The 26,215-nt window shown below is 44.1% G+C and overlaps 1 protein-coding gene across 4 annotated transcripts in view; it reads left to right on the top strand.

The window, feature by feature from the left end:
- Window positions 1-26,215, top strand: part of PPP2R3A (protein phosphatase 2 regulatory subunit B''alpha) — a 56,169-nt gene that overhangs the window by 5,564 nt on the left and 24,390 nt on the right. For all 4 annotated transcript variants that reach the window (XM_083868479.1, XM_083868480.1, XM_083868478.1 and 1 more), the window contains exons 2-4: window positions 8,416-10,841; window positions 23,573-23,833; window positions 26,057-26,160. In XM_083868479.1, coding sequence (XP_083724605.1) covers window positions 8,874-10,841; window positions 23,573-23,833; window positions 26,057-26,160 — 2,333 coding nt within the window. In that variant the 5' untranslated portion in view covers window positions 8,416-8,873. The remainder of the gene's footprint in view (window positions 1-8,415; window positions 10,842-23,572; window positions 23,834-26,056; window positions 26,161-26,215) is intronic.

Genomic DNA, 26,215 nt, shown 5'->3' with positions numbered 1-26,215 from the left:
GTCAGCAAAAGTTAATGACCAAGGGAATGCTGTCTTGGACATAAATCTTCCTTTGTTATTTTAACACTTAAGTAAAATCACTTTAATTTGTGTAAAGTGAATGGATACTCTTAATACTGAATTAACATTCCAGGGACAATAAATTTGTCTTGCTGATATGAAATTATCTCTTTCCATATACGGTTATAAACAGCCAGGAGACACATTACTTAATCAAGCAGGCTTTCTGACCTCTGCCCTGAGCCTTGCTAATTATGTGCTTTTGAAGCTTGTTCACCTCCAGTGTTTTACTGGTTGGTCACCTTATTTTCTGTCAGTGTGTCAGAGCTCAGGCGATAATTTTTCTTTTTCTCATGCCTTGCTGAACTTCAGCATGTTTGTGAATGTATTTGGGTCCTGCTAAGTGAGCAAGGCTGGTGGTTCTACAGAGACACGAGGCTGGAACAATAATTAGTTGGCAAAGTATTTATGTGTAGCGGGTTGGCGTTACGTGGAAAAATCGTGTGAGCTTTTACTCTCTTGCTGTCTCATCTGTCTAACTGGAAACCAGTCTCATGGGGCACAAATTCCTGTCTGGTCAGTTTTAGTTCCAAGGCTGTGCAAACGGAAAGTTGAAGAAAGGTATTTCAGAAAAGCTGAGAAGGGTGACATCTTTCCTGGTACTGTTAACTCTTCTCCTTCCCAGCTGACACCCCCAGTGACAAGCTTTACATGGCCCGTGCAGTGGTGCTCTCCAGCAGTTTCTGGTGTGCTCGTGTGCAGGGACTCTGTGCTGGTGTTTGTGAAGGGGATAGAGGCACTGGAGTATTAGATAACCCTGTCACTTAACCTGGAGGAGTTACACTGAATAATCCTGCATTCACTAACTGCAAGTCAATATTTTAAAACAATAGATTATGGTCTACTGCCAGGTTTATTTTTAAAAATCAGTGCAGACTATTATTATTGATACTAGCCCAGATCTTTTTGAGCAGTGGGCTTGCCTTACATTCCTGCTGTAAATGTGGAGAGGTTGTATTTAAGTTAATGTTGGGGGATTATTTTTCTTTAGGGTAAATGTACCAAAACAGATTTCTCAGTGTAAAAACTGACTTCTCTGAATGCACAGTGACTGCAGGGCAGTGTTAATGGTCCTGCCACGGACAGTGAGGCTCAAGGTCATGTCTGCTTGGAAGGCTGCCTTGATAAGTGTTCCCATTGCAGTGACCTCCACGGGTCACTGCAGGAATGCTGAAGCCCAGCTACAGCTGGTAAAGTTCGATGGTCTGGGGCTCTTCAACAAGAAGGCAAGAGAGACAAACAAGCAAATATTCTGCTGTGTCTGGATTTTCAGAGAGAGATCAACAAAGGACTTTGTTAATGCTCCTGGAAGGAAACGAACTGCTATGGAGCAGCAGTGTGTCTTTCTCAGTAATTAATACCTGGTTAAAGTGTAGGAAGGACTGTCAGCTTTTCTAGGGAAGAGTCATCACTCTTCACTCCCGGGGGGATCTGTGTTAAGGCTTGTGTTGTTGAACCAAGTTATAAATGGCCTGGAAGAGAGGCTGAGTAATGAAGTGACAGTATATGCTGAAAATCACAGAATTAGGGTAGTAGAAACAAAAGCTGGTTGCAGAAAGTTCTCACAGTACTCGGTTGTAGATACTTGATACCAGCAGATGTAAACTAATGTGCACGAGGGATAAACAACTCCCTGTGCCTGTGCAGTGATGAGCTCATGAGAATCTGTGCCATTAGAGAAAGTGATCTTTTAAGTAATGCAGATAAGGCTCTGTGAAACTCACTCAGCAGCAGTCAAAAACAACAAAAAATGGCAAATAGAAATGACATCTCCAGGAAAATAAGAGGGAGCAAACCAACATGCCATGGTGCAAATCCATTTTGGTTTTGTGTAATGAATAACATTCCCTCCCAAAGTTAGGGGCAGACATTCCCCCCTCTCCAAAGAGTTGTAGTTAATATTACAGAAAAGCACATGGCAGAAGAACTTTTGTAAAAAGAGTAACCAAATAAACTGGAACTTAGCCTGGAAAATATATGTTTGGAAGCAGGAAGGATAAGAGGAAGGATTATGATAGAAATCTGCAGTCATGGGAATATCCCTGTTTATTTTGCCACCCCAGCATAGCAAGAATTAAAGGGTGTCAAGTGGTACCCATGTAAAAAAGTGGTGACTTTTGACAGAGGAGGTATAAAAACATGGCCCTTTGACTGCCTTTCTGGGTCCATGGCATCTTTTGATGAGACATTTCCCAGGTTTGCTGCGTGCGTGTGCTTGTTTTACTCTGCTCGCTGTGGCACTGAGCACCTAGTTCTTGTGCTGAGGGTAGATGAGCAGTCAGACCCTATCTGCCCTTTCCATGCCGTTCATGACTTTGGAGATTATTATATTTCTCTGAAGTCACCTGTCTTCCTACCTGAAGTGCCTGGTCCTGCTCCATCATTCCTCACAGAATAGCTGTTCAAGGCCTCTGGATCATTATTGCTGCCCGTCTCTGAACCTTTTTTCTGAGGCTGCATGAAAATATTGGTCTCTAAAAGGGCTGAGCACCTTCCTCTTGAATAGAGTGTTCTCTCAGTGGATCTCTGAGCATTTTACAAAGGACAATAGTATCTTTATTTCCTCTTGGAAGACAAGTAGGAAGAAGGACAGAGTGAGTTAACCCAGGTGGTTATGAGAGCAGACACTTGAGAATGCATTATCTGAAAACAGTGAGGCTGGAAAGGGGAAAACACTATATTGGGATAATAGTGATTTTTGAAAGGCAGCTCAAAAATTAATTTCTGCCTGTGGTTCTCATCTTTCCTGAATACTTTGCCCATTTTGGGTTCCCATATCTTAAAGTGTGTAATTGAACCAGAAAAGCTTATGAGAGGGGCAGTGGGAATGCTTAGAGATGCAAAGTGGCTTCTTTGCTAGGAGAACTGTTTAAACTAAGAGAAAAGAAAGAGAAGGCAGAGGGATGACATGGAATTCTGTAAACTTGGGAATGCTGTGGACAGTGTGCATGGAGGTGCAGTATTTGTGCAGTGTCTCAGTACAAGATCTTGACATACTGAAGCTGCTGAGTGACAGGATTGAAAGGGGTGGTGGATGGTAGAATGTCTTGTCTAAAGATGTTCAGGATGCAAAACGTTTTTGTTGAATCATGGAGTGCTCAAGCACACAGGAGAGCAATCCTCCAAAGGTTAGTACAAACCACATCCAACTTCACAGTTCTCATGAACTGGGAGCACTTGGAGGCCAGGAGAATATTCCTAGGAAATACCACGTCTTTCTAATACTGCTCCTTGAGCATTGGCATTTAACCACTGTTGGAGACAGAAATGGTTTTTCCTGTGTTCTTGTGTAATCCTGAAGGATGGGATTCATTGAGTATAATTTAACATCTCAAAACCAGATTGTTAAACCCAGTGGGGTGCTCTTTCTTTTTGAGGTACTTCCCTGTCTGCATTGCCTACAGACAACACCGAACACTTCATGGCTGTGTAGGTGAGATGAATCCCACCTCTGCCATGTTTTTGTAAGAACAATAGCAAGTTACAGAAAGAACTCAGACAAAGATTTATAGCAATGACTCTGAAGACATCTCAGACTCTCTGGCACTCCTGGAAAATGTTAAGAGGTGATTTGATTATACTATGTTAGTACTTGTAGGTGAGGAAATTGGTCCTCCTGAAAGCTCTTTTAATTTAGCATAAGAAAGTGGGATAGCTGTTTGTAGAATGTGATGTTGAACATACTTCAATGGGAAATGATGACCCTTTTTCTAGAATGTGTGTAATTAAATATTGAAGCACTTGAGAATATGAGGAAGTGTCCTCTGGTTCAAATAGAAGTGCTTACTTTGAGTAGGTCAGATCCTCTAACCGAGGTTATGAGGCAAGTTGGGATTTGTAGCCATCACAGTTTATTGCAGTTTCTAAAACATGAAATAGCTTGGAGCTAAAACCTTTTAGAAATAAAGATTCTAAAGGTACTGGATTCTGTGCCAGTGTCAATGGTATAAGCCCCTGTAATCTCCAAACTGTGTGGGTGCAATTGTGAGTGGTTTCTTCTATTGTCCCTGAAATGTGTGCACGTGCATCAAATTTCTGCTGCTCCTGAGGACTGAAAAGCTGCACTTCCCACCTAAGTCCTACATACAAAGTAATTCTGCTGCCATTAAGCACATCAAAATATTATAAGGTGTAAATAGAAGAAATACAGGTCAAAGGAACAACCCGGATTTTTTTTCTTCCAAACTTCTTCAGTAGAGGAAGAAAAGTTACTCCTTTTAGTCTCCTGTTCCTTTTTGAGAAGTAATAAGTTGTGTAAGTGACGGTGAGTTGTTGATCACTTCCTTTGTTGATCACTTCCTTCCTTCCTTCCCTTATTTTTGATGGGATCCAAAATAATTTATTGTCTGGTTGTAAAATTTTCACTTAATTCAGCAGAACTGGATTTGTTACAAAAATTTATTTGAAAGAAATCATTACTTTGTTGTTTGTCGTTTTTTCTTCTGTAATCCATATAGCTTGCTTCCAAATCTGCTTTGCTCAGTAAATTCTAAACAAAACCCAATCATTTCTAAATAAAAAGATACAGTTAAATGCTGCTTTTTGGTACCACAAATCCTTCTAAGGGGATAAGACCTGACACCTGATTACACAGGTATGGTCATATACCTGAAGCTATACTGGTGACTGTCCAAATGACAGACCTGTTGTTCTTTGTTTTCTTTTGCAAGAGTACCAAACTGCAGGGTTGGTCCTACCACACCTTCCAGTAGAAAGCAGCAGTTCCACAGTGATGCTCAGGCCATGTCCTGGTGCAGGAAGGCTGGCTTACTCAATACTGTGTTATAGTGGTTTCTAACTCCTGTTGCTGGTGCTGCTGATAAGGGTTCAAGAAGACTTCTGGTGAGTTAGAGACTTTCAGAGCTATTGGAGCCTTGTCCTGTAGCTTTCTAGACTTGAGTTTGCAAGTGCTGGCTGACAGTCCCAATCTGAACAGATTGTCATTGTTCAGTTATTTAACTTCTGCATAATCTTTGCATGAATAGAATTTCTTGTGTGTCTTGTGGAATAACCTTTTATATAATTAGTATCTGCAATAATTTTTTCCTTTGGAAAGTAATTCATGTCATCTTGCAGAGATAGGACAGGCATAAAGCATTATTCTGCAGTCATACAAGAAGCACTATTCATTCACAGTTTGTGTTGTGAAGCCAGCCCTGTATCCCTGGGGCTGGGTTGGTTTCGTGGCAGCAATTCTAATTACAGAATCTTTCTGCAGTATTTCTGAACTGGGGGTTGCTCTAGAGTCAAACTGGAACGAAGTTGCAGCCTGGAAAGAGCCAAGTAGGAAAGTTTCTTGGTGCATTTGATCTTTTCATTCTACTCATAAATAGCAGCTTTTAGTCACCCACCAAGAGTCACAGCTGAAGCTCAGCTTGAGGCTGCATTCCCAGATCTGAAAAGAGGGATACTCCTCTCTTAGGCTTTGTCCGGACTAGGTTTGCATGCTGTGTCATGTTCAACAGATCACACTCAAAGCTGCAAGCTGAGCATGTCCTACCTTGGGCAAGGCAGTGGGAAAGGAGAGAAGTTTCTACTCTGTATCTGTAAGGATTTGTGCTGCTGCAGCCCTTGAATAACCTGAGCATGTTTCTGCAGACAGTGATAATAAAACAATTAGTAAGTAATTACTGGGAAGACATTAGTTAGTGTGGTAGGAAAGAGGCTATTGGGGTTTTATATTGATTGTTTGATTACTTCCTCCTCTGAAACAGCAGTAAAAGGTGCTGACAGCAGAGGCAGGAGGCAGCAGTCCTGTGTTGGCCTGGGCAAATTTGTGTTTGCATTGTGTTGGTTTGTGATAGTACCAGAGGAATACGGGCAAACTGGAAAGGGATTGGAGAGTGCAGCAATCATTGCATAAATACGTGAAATTGTTATTGGGCAGAGCTGACCATGCAAAGTTGAACAAAAAAAGAGTCCATTTAGGTTGGGAATCTAGAAGACCTTTTCCTTGAAGGAATAACCCTACAGAGACAAAAACTTCATTGCTTGAAGGTGGCTTAATTAGAGAAACTGGCTTAGTCAATGATGTGGTGGGAGGAAACTACCCTTGGAGTGACAGAGGAAAAGGAGACAGTGAGTAATACATTATTACTCTAATTAAGAAATAACTTAATCAAGATGTAATTATTGCCCAAATTAGGTATAAACCCAAACTGTTCTTTGCTGCTGAAAGGAAGACTTGTCTCTTGTGCTGTGTATGACACAGAGGGAGGAAGGAGCCCTCAGGAAGTCCTATGCTTTTTGAGAACAATATTAATTCTTCATCAAACTTGCTGTCCCGAATCCTCTTCTGTCTCTAAATATTATATAGTGGTGATTTCAGGAAATGCCAGAAGGTTTGTTTGAAGTTGATGGAGGCTCAGAAGAGGAAAAGCAGCAGACCTCTTACCCTGATGTGTTGAAGGGAGTCTATAGATCAGTGGACTTTTTGGAGGCCTAGCATGCATTTCCTGACAAAGCCCATGAAGGCATTGAGGAGCCAACAGCATTTTTTAAACTGTGGCTCTGATTCAACAGAGAGTTTAGCACACATGACAGTGAAGCCTGAGAGGAGTGAGTGGAGGGTGTGAAGTGTGTTCCTTGGGTGTGTGAGTGATGGTGTGAGCACCTCATGGTGTGAAAAGGGTTCTGTGCACTCCCTTTCTCTGCCAGCACCTTGACTCACTGCAGTGGCTGGGGCACACCTGGTACCTGTGCTTGTCCCTGGGCAGGGGACACACCTTGTACCACAGCCCATCCCTGGGGAAGGGGCACACCTTGTACCACGGCCCATCCCTGGGGAAGGGGCACAGCTGGTACCCCTGCTGTTCCCTCGGGAAGGGGCACACCTCACAGCTCTGCTCATCCCTCGGGAGGGCCCTCCCGTGCCAGAGGGGCTTTGGGGCAGTGCCAGTGGGTGTGGAGGGGAGCAGGCCAGGACAGGAGGAGCTCTTGGCCCGCAGCTGGGGTGGGCAGGTGGCGGCCTGTTACAGAGCCCAGCATGGCAGTTGGCTCTTCATCCTGAATGCAATCTTTTCAATGCCTTATATAATCCAAAGAACAAAGTAGGAAGGGCTCTTTACCTGTGCCACTCCACACAACTGCAGTGAGCAGATATGGCACTCCACAAATCCCATTGAACATTCTTGAATCAGTGCTACTCAATTTTAAATTAAGGCTTTAAAATATGTAAAATGTGAATGTTTAGACTTGTGCTCTCCCCAGCTGGTAATTACAACATCACCAATCTCTTGGGGCACTTGCCTTGTGTGTGCTGTGTTTCTCCAAGCTTTGAGCTAAGTTGGTGGGACAGAGCTGTGGGGAGGGCAGTGCTTTCATCAGGTGCAGGCCTGGCCTTTCACAGTGCTGGATATTTGCCTTTGAAGAAACAAAAATAAACCCATGCTGCGGAGTGGCTTAGCTGTGTGATATAATAATGTTTTATTAAATCAATTTCTGTTTGTACAGGAATAGAGGGTGCTCAGAATTTCACTGGGTTGTTTTAATTTGATTGTTCATGTATTAAAGAAAGATGAGGCTATGTCTAAAATTCAAGACCATTAAATCTGAGATTTGCTTTTTTTCATAACAAAGTTAAACCGCTTTTGAGGGTTTTTTTTCTGGTGCAGTTCTGACCATGATGATAGGAGTGCAGCTTACACTTAGCACTTACACTGTGCTAAGTGTAAAACACTCAATTCTTAGTTTTCATAGGCTTAACTTTTATACAAATGTTACTATCCTCAATGTCTACAGCAGTGGACTTACTGTATTAAATATGCTGCTATTTATGGGTTGTAAGAGAAACAGTTATTCCTCCCTAAAACATACTGCTATGATCCCAGAGACCTTGGTGACAGGCTGATGGAAGCCAATGTGGCCTTTACTAAAGACTGTACATTCTTAGAGGCATTCAGCTACTTTGCTGCAGGCTTTTTAGAGCTTTTTATAATCCAGAGAGCTTGGAAATCCTGAAAGTGCTTTTCTCTACTGCCCTTTGCCTTATCTTTAGAGCTTTGGAAAACGAAAGGCAGAAATTCACAACAGGATCAGAATGTTTTGCTCTATTAGAATTAAAGGTAATGTTTTGCTCAGTCTGGGGAGGAAAAAAAGCAAGTCTGAAAAAAATTAATGAGTGGCTAAAATAGAGCTGTTAAAATGGCAGCACACAGACAGCCTGTGTATAAATATAGGCCAGCTCCTCAACACTGCTCTTATATGGTAGATGTGAGTGAAAGAAGACTATCAGTCTACTCTGTTCTGTGCAGGCCTGTGTGCTGGTTGTTCTCTCTGGTGCCAGATGTTTGGTAGTAGACAAGGCTGTGTAATACATGGCAATCATAATGACTGTCACCTTTATTTCTGTTGCAGGGACCTGTGTCACCAGTGTGAGAGAGGAATCTCCCAAGCACACTGTGGATTTTTTGTCTGTACGTGCTACTGGATTCTCTAACTTTTAATGAGCCACCCAAAAAGAGAGAAAAAGGGTCAAACAGAAATTGCTGACTTGTCACTTCTGTCTAAGAACTGACTGGATTTTATGGCCTCTGCTGGAGAAGCTACCTGGACCATTGGAAATGGAGCAGCTCGTGCTGCACCTCTGCTGAGCAAGGCTTTCTGCATGGAATACAAGCATCAAGGTGCCTTAAGTTAAACGGTATTCAAGTTGCACTAGTTGTTGTAACTGTACTGCCAAAACCACTCCAGGCTTCTCCAGGGCTTTCCAAGGCAGTAGCTTCTCGCACAGTTTGGATGTTTCCAATTGACATCTGAATGTTTTCATCCAATGTGGTGTGGCTGTGAAAAGTGAGTTTTATCCTGTGAAGTTGATGGTGAGTTTTGCAGCCTCACTTTCCAGCGTGGGCTGTGCTATGGCAGCGACCTACAGGCTGATGGTGACTTCAGTGAACTGCTACAGCAGCGTGGTGGTAGAGCAGCACTCCCAGCACACTGTGCACTACTGCACAGGCTCCTGCCAGCTCCTCAAACAGGGCCTCACCTGCATAGTGGCACACCACAGTGTCTGTGCAGAGCTCAGTGTCCAAGATGCCAACCTGGATAAAATTCCTGTGTCTGAAAATGGTCTTGCCTTGGCTGGAAATGAGGACTTTCACCAAATCCTCCCAAATAGTGCAAGAATCAAGAAAGGCTCTTCAGTGCAAGCTTCTAGCAGTTTAAAAGACATTACTGGTGAGGCAATAAATCTTGCCAGTGGTAAAATAAAGGAATTCTCCTTTGAAAAGCTCAAAAACTCTTCCAGTCATGTGGCCTACAGAAAGGGAAGGAAAGTTCGGTCAGAATCTTTCAGCCGACGATCCTTTGATTTTGACTTGATTTATGGGCACTTTAACAATGATGAGAACTGCCCTCCGTGTGGCTCTTTGCAGAGTCCCCCACCTGTGGAGAAATGGCAGGAGAGCAATGATGCTTCAGAAGTCACCATGAATCCTGTGGTTCCCTTCTGCCCCCATTCCTTCCCTGAAGAAAACATCATTACCCAGATTTTAGAAAAGCACAAGCTAGATGGTTCTTCTGGGGGGGATATTAAGGTGTGCCTGGACATCTTGCTCAAGTGCTCAGAGGATCTGAAAAAATGCACAGACATCATCAAGCACTGCATCAAGAAGAAGTCTGCAGATGTTGGTGGAGGGAACAGCAATGATCCCCTGGCTAATTCAGAGATGATATACATGAATCTGATGACAAGATTTTCTTCCTACCTGAAAAAGTTGCCCTTTGAGCTGAAGACAGGGCAGAGAGAAGCGAGTGACTGGGCAGAACTCATGAACTGTTTCCATGGCTTGCAGCAAACTCCCTTTCCCCTGGTATTTGGTGATGAGCAGCCCCCTAGGTATGAAGATATCATTCAGCTGCCATCTTCAAGTGCAGTTCCTGTTGTTCTACCAGGTCAGGGTGAGGTGACAAGCACCTCCCAGTCCATCCAGACAGGTACTGTGAGCTTCACCTCCAACTCCCTGGCTGGTGTCCCTCCAGAGAGCAGCGTGAGAGCTGTGAAAGATGCTCTACCTCAGTCACCAGCCCCGAGCCCCTGCACACCTGCCACTGAGGCGCTGTACATCGAGGAAGAGTCTGATGGGGACAGAACAGCAGGGACAGAGAAGAAGGCAGAGCACAAGGGGGGCTGGCAGAGCCTGGAGCACAGCTACCAGCGAGGTGCTGGTTCAGACCTTCCTGCTGATGCTAAAGCAGAACGGCCCAGGGTGGGAGATGCTCCTGAGAAAACTGCTCCTTTAAACCCAGTGTCAGATCCTGTGTTGTGTGGTGCCCAAGCTGCTGTCCCCAAAGGAGCCCAGACATGCAGCAGGGTGGACAAGGAGGAGATAGACAAGCTGCTGCTGGACTTGGAGTGCTTTTCCCAGAAAATGGAGAGTACTCTGAGGGAACCCTCTCGGAGGGAGGGCGAACCTGCCTCACTGCAGGTGTCTGGAAGGCAGGGTAGGCAGGCTCCACCTCTGGCTCTTGAACCCAAAAGTAAACCTGCTGATCCCCCTTCTTCTTTGTCAAAAATCATGGAAAGCAACGGTCATAAGATGGAAGAGGATGACAAAGCCCTTTTACTGCGGATCCTGGGAAGCATTGAGGACTTTGCCCAGGAGCTGGTGGAATTTCAGACAGGCAAGGGAAGTTTGTCCAAGGAGAGGGAAGTGATGCAAATTCTCCAGGAAACTTTAGCAACTCCTTCACAGTCCCTGCTTGCAGGGCAAAAAAGCCATGTTGGAGCTGCCTCCAGAGACTCTGTTCCAGCTTCAATTCAGCAGGCTCCAGAAGTAATAAAGGTAAGAGAACCAAACTTTTGATGGGATAGTGAGTAAAACAAACATGGGGAAATGTGGGGGGAGTGGGGGAATTACATCTAAGTGATGCATTGTGCTTTGAATGCTGCAGTGTGGATAATGTGTTCAACCTGGCAGAAATGTAGCCTATATTTAATATAAACAAAAAAAGGAAACTGAAACCCGTGAGAAAATAAAATAGGTCCTGACATGGAGTTTCACCTTTGAGCTTGACCCTTTCCTGCTGGTGCTCCTGTAGACTGTTTGCTTGTGATTTAAATGGCTCCCTTATAATAGGGTATAATAATAATTACTTTAATAAGCATAAATAATGACTTTATTTCTGGGACAAAGTATTGGACTGCCTCTCAGCAGTTCAGTGAGAACTGATTCTTCCAGCTCTCCCTTTCCCATCTCTGAGCAGCCTTTTTTGTCCTCCTCATCACTGGTTCCTAAAGAGACCAATCCTCCATGGGACAAAGGACAGAATCTCAGAGTTTTGCTTTCCCTGTCTCCAGTGCATGGAATCGTGTGGAGTCTGCATTGCTTGTATCTCAGATGAGGAGGAGTAGGTTTTCCCAGGAAAAAGGGTCTTGATGGGAGCCCGTTTTATAGGGAAGTCAGGGCTGTCTGTCGAGCACTCAGTGCTTTTTGTTTGGTGATGGCTGCCCAATTTCAAGAAAACTTGTTGCCATACTTCCAAGTAGAGCGTAACTGTAGAGAGGACTTCAATTTCCAAAATCCCCCTTCCACACAGGCACTGAAAAAGTGCCCAAGTTGTAAGTGAACTTTCACAGCTTCTTCCAGTTGGAGCTTAATGTGCATGTTTTCAAAACTGGCCACTTTTGCCCAAAATTTGATGCAGTTGTTAAAAAAGGGTACAGGAGTTGGGTCTTACTCTACATGGTGCTGAGATTCTTTTAGACCAGGCTCTCCAAGAGTTTCTGTTGTTGCTCTGGGCAACTTTGCTTACAGAAAATGGTATTCTGATATTTCCAGCAAGGGAAAGAATATTTTTCCTCAGCAAGTGTGGAAATAAAGAGCTCCAATATCTCTAAAATAATCCCTTGTAATCTTGCCTTGTACAGTGTTTTACAAAATTTTCTAACTTGTGAGTTCAAACAAAGATGTGTTTGATGAAGTGTGACACTGGCTTTGTGGCAGATTTTATGCAATGTTTGAAAATGGGATGTATTTATGCTGCCAAGTGGCTTCTCAGTGTGGTGCCTTGGCAGGTTGTGTTCCCCTGATCCCACCTAGCTGTGTGTTAGTTTGCTCCCAGCCTGCCTTCCATGGACTGTGCTCCTCAGCTGCCAGAGCTGTGCTCCTCTGTGCACTCACATGACCCTTGCCTTGTGCAGATGCCCAGAACCAAAGGCCCTGGGAGAGAAGAGCTGTTTTGGGGAGGCAGAGGATGTGGAGGCAGCTGGTCCCCCTCAGCAGAGGGCACAAGGCACTGGGCTGATGGCTCTGCCCTTGCCCCAAGGTTGGCTCTTACCTGTGGCACAGATGTGTCCCTTGCTACGTGTAGCATGTAGGGAATGCATCCATATTCCTGGATCACTCTGGATGTAATTGAAATTGCATGTGGATTCTAACTTGGTATTGCATGTGTGCCTCAGTTATCCAAAGTATTTGTTGTATTTTCTTAAGGCTCATAAAACTGTTATCAAAGAGCTGGGCGCACATGAAGAAACCCCAGAGCTCTGAGGCTGATGAAAATGCAGCACACCTTTTGTTTGTGAAGGTTGTGACAGATTTAATATCCCTCAAATGCTAAGCAATGAAAAAGGAGAGGGAGAATCCTTCAGACCAGGCTGTTCTCTGGCTCAGCTGGCTTATCTGTGATAAATCTGTGCTAACTTATATCAGCAACACACTTCCTCTTTATCATAAACCCAATTATGATCCTCCACAGAGAACAATAGGATTACTTGCCTCTTCGTCTTCAAAACCCAAATATTTAGAAAGTAGGAAACAAATACTCAAGAAGTCCATCAATTTTGCAGAGCCAATAATAAGGGCATCACGCTTCTTTTGGGCAGGCCAGAGGAAGCATTGCAAACTTTTAGACTGTCCAACATTTCCCATTCTGAGATCCAGTTTTCCGTTGCTTATCTCTAAACCCCCTAACTATTTGTTTTGGGATTTTCTGTTCTCTGTGCCTGTCTTAAGCTGATTTTTTAGTATGTTGGTTTTGAAAAAAAAAAAAAAAAGTTCAGTAAGAACATTGCAGTTGTCTTTTAGAGGTCAGCAAGCCCCCTAGTACTTATCTGTATTTTTGTCTGTAGAGAGGAGAGCTGTAAGGATCCTGGATGGACCAGCAGGTTTGAGGGAACTGGGGGAAACTGGGACCAGTAAGCAGTGGAGAAGGTGGAGGTGGGGCTGTTAGGATGCTCTGAGCTGACCTGCAGAAATGCTGAGTGTTGGAGTGTGTTCAAAGGTAAAGACTGTTACCTTTGAGTAAAATGTCATATGCAAAGTCCTTGGAGAAGTCAGTTGTGGATGTTTTTGACCTCCTATGACCTCGGTCTGCCACCTGTACAGGTTGGCTGATTTGACAAAGTAAATTCTGCTAATGCTCAGAGTGGTGCTCTAGTGAAAGAACCCTAGAAAAATCTGCAAGCAACGTGTCCTTCTGTTTTCACAATTGAGTGTGAATGGTGCAGGGCTCTGCTGCATGTTCCGCTCATGTGTTGTATATTAAGAGCTGTTGAATAAAGTTTTTGAATAATTTTGGGAGCAGAGGTCAGGGCCAGGCTTTGATACAAAGAGACCCTTTTGGTTTTTGTCTCTCCACTGTTGGATATCTCCTCAAAAGGATTATGTGTTATAGTGAGCCAGAAAGAGCAGTTCTGCTTCCCATTTCTCTCTCCTCCACACCTCTACTTCCTATTGTGTGGTTCTGAAAGCTTCTTTATACTGACCATGGGGCTTGTATATAAGTTAAACTTAACAAACAATTTTGTTTTCTGCCATCTTAGTAAGTGGAATAGCTCAGGCTGAGATCAGATGGGTGATGCAACCATTTCTGGCCAGGGACTGTGGATCTGAGGGTTTGTGGGGTTAATAAGACCACCTTTATAACTGTGCTGTATGTCAGTGGTGGAGCCTTGAGTGGAGTATCCACAGGCTGTTCCCTGTTTCCACAGTTCCTCTGGGTGGCCTCTGGGTAATGTGTCTAATCCTGCCTCTTCTGAAGGACTCATGGGGTGGGTGTTTCTGAGACTCTCAGAACGTTCTTAACTCCCTGTGTCCTGAAACACTACCTCAAGGCCACACACTTTGCTTTTTTGTATCAAAATGTCTGTGTTGTGTGCTTAAATCAGGGGGTCCTAAGAGGGCTCTGAGGAGAATTAACTGTTTCTGAATCATAAAGTCAAGTTTGGCCTTGCAACTTTGTAATTCTGCCTCCTCATAATTTTGTGCACTTCCTTGTTTTGCAAATGTAATGATATTCTTATCAAGGATCTTGTCTGGGGTGATTAATTGTAAGAAGTGGCTTCTATAATGTCACAGTAATTTTCACTTTGTTCCAAAATAATTGTATATTCTCATAATGGGTCTAAAATATAATGTAAAACTCTTTCTGGAAAATTAGCTTTCATCTTACATATGTTAAAAATTGTTTTGATCAGCTATTGATAATCTCTGTCATTTAAGCTATACACACAATCTGCGCTCCTAAAACATCAATTATTCATTACTTCTCATTCATTCATTACAAATAGTGAATAACTATGGGCTTTTTTTTTTCCTGTTGGTAACAGTTACTGAAATAAAAACAAGTATTAAGTGAATCTAAAGTACCTCAGAATGAAAGGCAACTAACAGAGGCAATGTGGCATCTCTCACCTTTAATCTGGGTCTCCCACAGCAAGGAGGGATTTCTGGGTTTGTGGTTTGTGCAGTTGGTCTGGCTGTTGAGACCAGACTTTTCTGCTGTGGGTTTTGTCCAGTTGACTCTGAAGCTGTTGCAACAAGATTCTTACTGTCGATTTCTCATAGTACTGTATATTTATATCTTCATTTATACCCACCTTGTGTGTTTTGAGGGTAGGAAGTAGCATGCTAGAAACCTGCTATTGCAAAACACTGGAATACAGGCACAGTGAGCCTTGCCTCTGGTTACTTGTGTTTTTTCAGACTATCGGTGAAAACCTCCCAAATTTCTGAGATCCTTTGTGACTCGTTAATTTGAGCATGAAAATACTTGGCTGTGCTGGTTTTTTAAAGTAGGAACTAGTGGCTCCCAGATTAGTGTGTCTCTTTAATGCATACGTCTGTCAAAGATCTCTGTAGCTGGTCTGGATGCAGCTGGAGGTCAGAGAGGTTCCTTGGGCTTCATTTCCTCTGCAGGCTGTAAGCAGAACATGAAGTAATTCATCACTTACCACAGATGATTTACAATAAATCACCTCCTGACATGCTGCTGCATGAGATCTGCAGCACTCCCAGCACAGTGCAGCCTCATGGGCTCTTTAGGTATTGCCTTAATGTTTAGAAAAATATTGTCAGAGTAAGAAAAAGCAAATTTGTTCCAAATGTGTTGCATATGGATCTGTATATCCTTTATTTGGTGGCAGTTCCACTTCAAACATTCCTGCCTGCCTTTTCCTTTTTGGAGTTTATTTTTTCATCCCCATCCTCTTTGTGTCACTGTCAGGCTTTGTGCTCATTTGGGCTTCATGTTAGCTTAGGGCTTTCTACAGGAACCCAGGAAAAGACATCAGAGACACATGTCCAATAAAAGCTTTCTGTTGTGAGGCTCACTGAGATCTTTGCATTCCAAATGCAATACCTTGATGAGAGCAAGCCCTACTAGCTCGAGATTGGGTATTTTTCTGTGTTACTGAACTTACACAGCGTCCTGGCAGAGCAGCTCACGTTTTACAGTCAAGTAGGGGAAGCACTCCATGGGACTCTTTTGTGTAGGAAGAATTGGATTTAGGCCCTTGTTCAGCACCATTCTTATGATAAGAGAGGGAGAACATACTTCTAAGAAGCCTAGACAAAGTTAAAACAAGGGTTTGAAGTCTGCTTGCTCCAAGTTGTGCAGAGAAAAAGTAGGCTATTGTCCCCTGAGAATTGCTTTGCCTTTGCCTGGTGAGAATTATGGGGAAAGTGAATAACAAGAATGATGCATTTTGATGTCTTTAGGAAACTGTTTCCTTAAGAGCTGCTTGGGAATGACTGAGCTTATTATCCAAGATCATCCTTATGTGCTTGCTTGGCATTCAAGGAACTAGATGATTTGCTTTTTCCAGCAAGAAAGAAAAAATGATGTTTTTTGAAAATTACAGCCTTCAGTCAGGAGTGGGAACTAATGTTGCTCCTCTGCTTCATCACCTCAGCAGTGGGGACCTCAAACCACTGCCATCCCACAGGCAGGGCCCTTGGCTGAGCCTGGTTTAACTCCAGCTGAGCCTGACTGACCCAGGGGTGCCCCTCAGGTCTCAGCACTGGAGCACACAAAGTAGGAACTATTGGGGAAGATGGTATATTTAGCCACTTCTGCAGAGCATCTAATTTTAGAGCTCTTGGTAGTGGTGGTGGGTGCTTCCTTTCTCATGTCACCCCTGGCCTATTACAAGCCAAGGACAGATTGTCTGTCATGTAGCCAGCAGGGAAATAGATTCACTTGTAGATCATGTTTCTCAATTAAAGTATTACAAGAAGGCAGAAGATCCTGGTGGTACTGAAAGACACTTTGAATATTGGTTAAAATTGGGAGCTCTGGCTTCAGGAGTGAGATAAAATTGCTAGATGTTGTCCTTGTGAAGAGAGAGAAGACATAATATGTTGAAGCCATTTGTCATTTTTTGCCTGTAAAATATCAAAACCAAGAAAGCAACGTGCTGGTCTTGACGTGGTCTCCTCCAGAGTGCCCGTGCCCCTCCTGGAAAGGTCAACATCTGCTTAGGAGCTGCCCAGGATGATGATCAAGGAGAGTTCTCTGCGGAGGGACCCAGATCTGGGAGGGGAGCTAGCTTTCCTTGCCAAGGGCTGTGACTTTGTTCTTCCATCTCGATTCAAGAGGCGGCTCAAGGCCTTCCAGCAGGCCCAGGTTTGGACGCTTGGCATTTCTTTATCTTTTTTTTTTTTTCTTGTAATTTTTTTATTGGATCAGAGAATCAATCTGTGTCCCCCCTAGGCGTGTCTATTTGCAGAAAGTTATTTGCAGCTAGATACCAGCAGGTTTAAAAATAAACCTTCCAGGCTTAGATTGCAGAGTTAAAATGTCTTTGTAAACAAGGGGGGAAATTAACAGCAAAGGCAATGATTTAATAATGGGGAGAAGTATTGTTAGACTTAAGTATTTTCTGTGAGATTTTTTGTGTGATTGCTCTGAATGTTTGTTGTTGCATGTTGGAAGAGCCACAACGTTCTGCTGTCTGCTGTGAACTGTACAAATCTGTGCACACCAGCCTACCTGGCTTTGGTTTTTATGATTTTACCATCCCAAGGTGCTTCTTTGTGCTGTTTCCTGCTCTTTCTGGGCTGTGGCTGAAGGAGATAATAGAGTCATTTGGTCTGGAAATGACCCTGAAGATCACCGAGGTGTAGCCAAAGAAATGGAAATTGTATCACAGCTGTATGTTTTTGGTAAATCCCAGCTGCTGTACTCGCTCTCTGGAACAACTGACAAAAGATTGGATGTGCCAGGACACCAAATAGACATGTAGTCAGTCCAGATTTAGAGGGTTCACTATTTGCTGAAATCGGACCATCTTGAGCTTTATTTATATTTAAATAATGGGTGACCCAGTGAGGAAGTTAAAAAGTTGAAATTAGGAGCAGTGCAGCTGTTTCCTAAGAAACAGCATTAAAATTGCTCCAAAACATATTGTGGCACATTTTTTCATGCGTTCTGGTGACAGGTTAAAGTACGTCTCAGAGGTTAATCTCTGGAACGTGTGTTTTTCACTCCCTGGGGGAGAATTGGATGAGGTAATAATGTGCAGTAATGGCTTGGGCGGGGCCGAGCAGTTTGGAGAGACTGTCAGGAACCACAGCACAGCTAAATTCCCTCTCCAGAGTTAGTCTGATCACTAAGGATATAACCGGGGTAGGGTTTGCAGGGAGGGGATGAGACCTCCGGGTAGAACAGCTGGAAAAATGGACGAGGCTTGGTCAGGAACACTTTTCGCTGCTGAATGCCTTGGGAGTGACTGCTCTGGGGCTGCCGGTTCAAGGCAAGTGAAATACTGCAGTGGTCACTTGCAGTATTCAAAAAAGATGGTCTTATTCTTCTTTTCTTGCTCCCTCCTCACCGTGTGTCACCCTTCTCTTGCCCTGGGCCCCACAGATATTTCTGAGAGCTGGCTTAATTCATAACAGTAAAATATAATCCAGCAACAAATTGGATCCAAGTCTGTTTGCTGCCTTTGCAAGGGTTAAATGGGTTCCCAGAGTGACAGTGGACCTGTGGAGGGCAGGGATGGGAGTTCTCCCACTGGCAGCAGCGAGGTATAGTTAAATGTTGTGCCTTGTGGGGCTATACCTGGGCCTTGGGATGAGCTGAGTAGGGGTAACAGGGCCCAGTAAGGAAACAAAAGGGCTGGCAGGTGAAAAGCTGGTGATAGGGAGCAGAGAAGTGAATGAGAGGTGCTTTGTGGAGCACACAGATGTTGGCCAGGAAGGCAAGGGGAGAAGGGTGTTGGTGAACTTCTATCTCAGGAGCTGAAAATTTCAGTTCTTGTGCTTATCCTTTGTGAGACTATTTATCGAAGGATCAGAGAGCCTCCCATAGCAGTGCTGGGAGGAAGAGAGGTCTCTAATCCAACATCTCACTTGTGGGAATACTATTTCCAACACTGGGTCACATCAGCACTGGCTTTCCCCAAGGATAGGGATTTGCCCAGCCCCTCTTGGTGACCTCTCACAGGCTGTACTTCCTTCAGTGTCCTTCAGCCTAACCCTCCCAAGCTCCAGTTTAGTTCCATTGTCACTGTAACTGCACTTCTAATGTGTTTAGCCCTTGGTTTCCCCTTCTCATAGCTAGCCAGGGCCAGTCCTCAGACTCTCCTGCTGCCTGATCCTGATCCCAGCTTCCTGATTTCCCTCCTTTACATCTCTGCCTGGTCTCTTCCCATCCCTTTTTTGAAGTGAAGGCCCAAAACTGGTCCCAGGAACCCAGATGCAGCCTTGCTAGTGTCAGACAGAGAGGTAACAACATCCCGTGTTTTCCTGGCCTCACTCCTAAGGCAGTCCAGGACATCATTTGCCTTATTTGTAGTCAGCCCTTGCTGCAGGCTCACGCTCAGCCCGTGCACACCATCCCCTCCACCAGCCCTTCTCTGCAGGGCTGTTGCTCAGCCAGGGGGTTCCCAGCCTGAACTGGTGCTGAGGGCCATGTCTATGGGCACACTTGTCAGTGGAGCTGTGTGAGGCCTCTGCAAAACTCAGCTGGATAAAGGCCATGAGGAACTTGATCCAGCCTTACAATTAGAACTGTGTCTGCTCCCACCTAAGTCCTTTTGGGTTTGAGTTGCTTAGGTAGAGTTTGTTTTCATTTTTGTTTTTCTGTGATTTGACTTTGTTTCTGCTGGTGAGTTTGTTTCCTAGAAGAAAATATTCTCTCCAGAAATGCATTTTCTCATAGCTCTGTGATGTTTGGAGCCATGTGCAGATGAGCCTTTGTTCTTGCTGTCCTTAGAAATGGGTAAGAAAGAGGCAGCAGAAGGTTCATTGATGGGAAAGGGCTTCAAGAAAGAGAAAGTCTCGGGCTAGAGATACAAACCAGTGCTGGAGAACTGATGAGCTTTGAGGATGGCTTGTGTCCAGGTACCATCAGGCATCAGGAAGGCAGGAACTATGAAAAATGAAAGGAGACATTAAGTCAGCACTGTGGACTGCGAGAACCCAGGCTGAGTCACTGTACCCTAGAAAAGAGGATTACAATATCCCATTTGGAAATAAAACAAGAAACTGGTAAATATATTATCTAGGACCCTGTTGGAGCCTAGGACCAGAGGGAAGAAGTAGAAAGAATTTGAGCACTTGATGTGATACTGCTTCCTTCCATGGAGTTTTCTGCTGGGACTGGCACATCCCTGGGAGACAGGCTGGGATGGCAGAGATTTAGTCTGTGCTTTGTTTGTGTAGCTACAATGAGGCTGTAGTTCTGTCTGGTTTATTTATAACACAGATGTCACTATTTTTGTCTGCCCGTAAATAAATTGTATGGCTGGCTAAAGGAGATATAGTGGATGGGCAGATTTTAGTTAGGGTAAATTACAGAATGCTACAGAGTGGTATTTAAAAATGGCCTTCAATCTCACCTTTCCCTTGAGCAAAAAAGGAAAAAATGTTTATCTGTTAATTATTGCAACAAAACTAAAAGATTTATTAGAGTATTTGTCATTTCCTTTCTTAGTTGTCCTCTCTGAAAATGCACGTCCCTGTTGGAGAAGTGTGTTCTGCTAGGCAAACGGCATTTAAGGCTAATTTTTTGCAATAAGAAACTGTTTATTTCCAAGGAATTTCCACAGAATTTCCCATCATACCACTTTCTTAAATTTTTTTTCACGAAAAGTTGTAATTAACTTTGTCTTGTCCCCACAGTGGTTTACATCTGGTTATGCCCATCCCAGAGTATTAATTTGTGAGGTTGTTCTAGGGAACAAAATCCATAAGGACTAGTTGCTGCTCATTTTTTTCTCTTTGTGTCATAAACAGCTCATTTCTTATATGAGAAGGAGGAAGACAAAGTCCAAAAATTGTATTTCTATTCCTGAGGCAGAATGTGAAAAGCAGCTATCCCTGAGCAATGCTTGCTCCTAGTTTGGCTTGGACTGAGCAGGAGTGAGTGAGTCAGACTTACAGGGAAGGTCAGTGGGGAACCTGTGTCCACAGTGGCTCCTTCCTTCAAAGCCCAGCAGAATTCCCTGTTTGTCTCCTATAGATGTCTGACCTTTTGCCTTGTATGGTGGATGTGGATCAGGAAATGAATACATTCCCTGTGGTCCTGACTTGTGTGAGCTGGTACCGAGCATTGCTGGCTCTGGGAGTACCTGGAGGCAGAGGAGTTGCTCAGAGTTTTGCGAGGTGGAGACCTGGGGAGGGGGGCTGAGTTGTGTTCCAGCATAGTCAGCTCAGGCTGTGTGCCATGTGTAAAATGCAGAAGGGGAGGGAAATGGCCCAGTGCTGTTGTGCTCTACTTGGGGACTTCTCTTCACCTTCCAAGAAAACAAAAATACAATTTTATCATTCCCTTTTACTGTTAGGGAAGGGGATGTGTTGTTACAGTGAAAAGTCAGTGTCCTTTGAAAGAACATCTTGGTTTGTGGAACTTTTTATTAAGTTTGAGTCATTTCTCTTCGTTCCTCCCAGTGCTGGCAGCCAGGAGTGCCTGCGTGTCCTGAAGAGATTAGGGAGCAATAAACCTGTTTGTGAGAAGTGGCCTTCCAGCAAACTGATGTGAAGTCCTATTATAGAAGTCAAGTGGCTGCAGTTGGCACCTCGACGTTTTCCAGCTTTGCATTGTTTGTATGAATATGGTGCTGTGAGAGACCAGCAGGAACTTCCCCTCTGCTGGGATCCAGAAAGGGAAAACTCCTGAGCAGAGCGAGGTCCTGGCTGGAGAAGCCCCTGGCTGGGCAGGGCAGGCAGGGTGAGAGCAGATGGTAAAAGCAGAAGTGGTGATTTGTGTGATCCCTGGACTGGGGCCAGGTGCTCCCTCCCCACACACATTCATTTGGTCTGGGCTTTGCTTTTGGTGCTCCACTTAGGAAAGGGCAGGAGGAAGCCAGGAGAAGGGTTGCCTTTTATTTAACCCTGTGAACTGCACTCCCAAAGTGAGGGTCCAGCTCTCCCCAGCTTAAGCTCTGCCACCACCTCAGACCTGCACTGTCCTACTGTGGGACAGAGGGGCCAGGGCTGATGCTCACCCTCCTCCAGCACTCATGAGCCCCAGGAACTCCCTGAGCCTCAGAGCTGGCCCCTCTGAGCTCCAGCATCACTCAGGGGCAGACCCAAAGACATGCAATGTCTGAGGAAAAACAGTCAAGGAGGACAAGAGGGAGAACAGGTGTTGGTGATCAGGCTGGCTCTCCAAAGGTTAAGAGCTGTTCAGACTAAATACTGGTACTGATAGAAGTACTGAAGGCTGAAAATGATCTCCAGCTTTTCCTGTGTAGCAAGAAAGAGGGGATGACAACTTGAAGAACCCCAAGCTCCAGGTTGATGCGTTCTGTACAGAGCAGTTAAGGACAAAAGTGTGTTCTGCCTGGTGGCATGTGTGTGCCGGTGTTCCTGCTCCTGAAATGGGGCAGCATTTGGGAGAAGAAAGAGGTCCTCCCATTTAAAGAAAGAGTCATGAACCAGAGGAGTGAAGAGGAGGAAAATCCTTCTCTCTCCTTTCATGGGTCTCTAATGAATGGGTTATAAAGTATTATAAACTGCAGGTAAAAGTAGTGCTTAAAGAATCTTTTACAATTCTCACTTCTTTACCTTATTGAAAGCAAATCTGTGGCTAGTTGGGAGATTCAGTATGTGTTAAGAAAGAAGCTCCAAGTTTATAGCTTGGAGCAAATAAAGCAAAGTCAGTTCATCATATACATTCTTCTGCATTTAGTGGACTCAGACTTGGCTGCTTTATCCTGAAACCATTTTGTTTTGAAACAGTTAGAATAAACAAACTGAAAGTCGCAGCTGTATTTACTTCACTGTTGCCTGCTGAGCCTTATCACATATGTTGTTACATTAATAAAACTCTTTTGCATTGGAACCATTGTGCAGCGGGAAAGCCTGTTGCCTTTTCTCAAGGAGTGTCTTTGTGGGGGAGCAGGGAATTCCTCATCCCTCCACATTTCAGCAGCTGATTTTGCAGTTTATAATGTAGTTACTTGTCAAAGTTTAAAATGTTCCCTCCCATGTCTGAAAAATTCCCTGGTTTAGGGTCTCATTGTGTACTTAAATACAAATGCTGCCTGTGATGTAGAGCTAGAACTAGAGATCCATTGGAGAGGGGATCCAGTGGGGATCACCATATCAGCCATATGTTCCTTAAAGACAGGAGGGGAGTGAGGAGAAGACATCATGTGAGTGCCTAATGACTCTCTGCTGGCTGCTCCTAATTCCTGATGGAAAAATTGATTTACCAGTGCTTAGTACCTTTAAAAAAAATCTGGTCTGGGACAGTTTCAGTTGGGCACAGCATAAAAGGCTTGCTGAAATTGAAAAGGAAGTCTTGAATTTTTTTTTTTTTTTAAATTATCTCTGACACAGTACTTTGTCAAAACTAATTATGTTCCCAAGGGATAGAAAATGTCCTTGTTTGAATGTAAGTTTGCTCATACTTTAGGCGGGCCGTTTGTGTGGGTGGGTGCTCTGGTTCAGAGGGAAAATACTAAAGAGCAGATACTTTGTTGTTCATGGGGCAGAATGACAAGACCGAGACCAGCATGACAAGAAAAAGCATTGTCCTTGTCTGTGGTATCACTGAATTGCAGAGTGTGTTCTCCTGTGACTCAACAGGAAATCATGATCCACAGCTAGATATATAAAATACTTAGAAATGGCATAAAAGCAGGTGTGACATATCCTAATCTTGCACTGGTTCATAATGCAGAAATTTTTAATTGCCCATTTAAGATGCATTTTTATCCCTGTGCTATAATTTAGTTGTTGGTGGGCTTTAATTTTCTCCTAATCACTGGAAGCACAAACTATTCTTTCCTGCTCCATGTACCATGATGTTAAAATGTGTTTGTTATTCATTGTATTTTCAGGCTCAAAGTAAACAAGAGAAGAAGGCAGGAACTTCATCCCCAGCCCCCCTGCAGCCTGTGGTTAGCACTTGCACTCCTCTGCCTGTGAATAAAGCCACCAGCAGTACCCCTGTGCCCATAAACATTCCACGTTTCTACTTCCCTAAAGGACTCCCAAACGTCTGCACTAACCATGAAGAAATCATTGCCAGGATTGAAGAGGCCTTTACAGAGTTTGAAGATGAGAAAGCAAACATCTGTGAAATGGGGAAAATTGCTAAGGTAACCAGAGATGGGCTTGGAGGTCTTTTCCAACCTTAATGATTCTGTGATTCTATTCTTTAGGTTTTTAATTTTTTGGGAGAGATACCTTGCTTTAGTTTCAGTCTATCTCACAGCTGTTGTAGGGAAAAAAAAGAACTATTATCCTTTTGATCTGAAGTTTTTTGTTTAGATTTAGATAATAGTAAACAAAAATGAGCTCAGTTTGCTGATTGTCACATTAGATGTGTGTGTTTGTTCTTGCTTTGATTTATGAAGCAGTTCTCTAAGCTTTCTTAGCAAATACAAATTACATTTGTTTCTCTATTCCTTCATATTTCTGCCCAGAAGGTTGAGAAAGTTGTCTGCCTCTGTGGCTTCAGGTAGTATCAGCTGCCCTTTTTGTGGCTTTTTGTAGCTGTCCTGCTAACTAGCATGAGCTGTAGGTGCTATTGCAGTGTTGTGTAAGGAAGAAGCTTCCAACATCCAGCTCCCTGGATGTGGAAGGGGGAAATGTCCAGTCAGCCTCAGCCCCTGAGCTGTGCATGTTCTGTATCCACAAGGCAGGTGGGACAGCTGGTGATGAGTTCTGCCTTCAGGGCACAACACACAGCAGTTGTGTGGGAGGGAGCACCCTGCAGATGTCCCTCTCCTTCAGCTGCAGTTTGCAGTGCTGCTGATCTAAGCCCAGCATTTATCAGACACATCCTGGAGGATCAGCTTGCCCTGAATGAGTCTCTGGCACTGTACACTGAGCAATGAGGCTCTCTCCAAGAGCAGCACTTGTTTTGCAAGAAAGAAGGTTTTCTTGAAAGGAGAGACTAGGTTGGTTTTCTTTGTTTTGAAACGAATCCAGTCACACTATTTGTAAACCTGCTCTGAAAATATAAATAGGAAATCTTTGCTTGACCAAAAAGTGTTTGAACATTGAAAAGCAGGAGGGTGGTGCAGAAGAGACTCCTGCCTTTCCATCTGGTCTCTACATGGGTGTGCTCCTTGCCACTTAGTTATGTAAGGCTGGGTTCTGATCCATGGGATTATTGACAATGGTGCCATTTGGAGCTCTGAAATAAATGCTTCAAAACCAGCTGCACAAAGAAAACAACAAAAAATAAAAGTCATTCTTTCCTCAGAGGGGCCAAACACCTGTAGAAGCACAGCTACCTGACATAGAAATTGATAAATTCAAAAGCAGTTCTTGGGCTGATTAAGATTCCCAAAGAAACATACAGGTGTGGACAAGAAGCTGAGAATGGACTTGCAGGATAGTCCTGCTTAACAGAGGGCATGAAAGAGGCTTTGTAGCAGAAATGATGCTTCAGGTGCTTCTTCAAAATATTCCTGCTTCCATTTGCTGTAACATCCTTCTTGCCTGGATCTGGCTTAGGTCAGAATCTGGCTTGAACCTGCGCTCCCTCCAAAGCCAGTGTTTGTGGGTATTCTGATAACTTGTCTGGAGTCAGGACAGTGGCTGGAAAGGTCTTTGTGGTAAAGAGGAGGTGCTTGACAGTGTGAGCAACTGAGTGTCTGACACCATTTCCAAGCCTGCTTTGCCAAGGCCCTAGAGAGTCCACAATGCCAGAGCTTCCATGGACTGCCACTGGGAGCCAGCAGCTTCTGCAGAGGCTGGTTCAAAAGTGCTGGTCAGGGAGTCCGTTGGTTGGAATCAGTATTTCCATGTGTGCTTTCATTTTTGTGTTCCCCTGCTGAGATCTCGCAGTGCTGGAAATAATGAACTGTGCTGGGTGGAAGGCACTGCACTGAAAATTGCAGGGTTTACTTCACCTTTAGGCATTTACTCATTAATTGTCTGTAATTAGACTTGAGGTTCCCTTGCTGCCTGTGAGAGGTTATCCCATATGAGAATGGGACCCTCCTCTATTAGGGTGGGGTAACTGGTGTCTGTGTCCTTCTGGAAGGAGACGCTTGTCTCTCCACTCCCCTTCCTAGGGAATTGAGCTAAACAGTTCAGACAAAGCTTAAGAGCTTGAGTAGCCCAGATCCTTTTTCCAGCCTGAGAGGACGTGTTGTTTCTCAGCCACGTGAAAAGGCACGTGACAAAGTAGAAAGTTATGAGCGAATTCTCAACCTTGGCATGCAGCAAATGGCACACAGGTGAGTCAGAAAGCCATTACCACTTTATTTCCCTTATGTAAAGTCTCAGTGGTGAATCTGGTGTGTAAACAAGCAGGTTCCTCTTGGGACTGCTTTTATATTCCTCGTTGCCCTGGCTTTTCCTTACAGATCTGTGGCTGCCCACTCTACTGGAAAGCACCTCTGTTCAGTGCATCAGGGGGAGAGAGGACAGGACGTGTCTCTGTGCACTCCTTTGTGTCCATGTGGAGAAAGTGAGTATAGCAAATGCAAAGCTCTTTCTGGAAGAAGAGATCAACCTGCCATACA

The sequence above is a fragment of the Zosterops lateralis genome, assembly GCF_965231275.1.
Source record: "Zosterops lateralis genome assembly, chromosome: 10".
NCBI classification, from domain to species: Eukaryota; Metazoa; Chordata; class Aves; order Passeriformes; family Zosteropidae; genus Zosterops; species Zosterops lateralis.
This window is presented reverse-complemented; position numbering and strand designations above follow the sequence as displayed.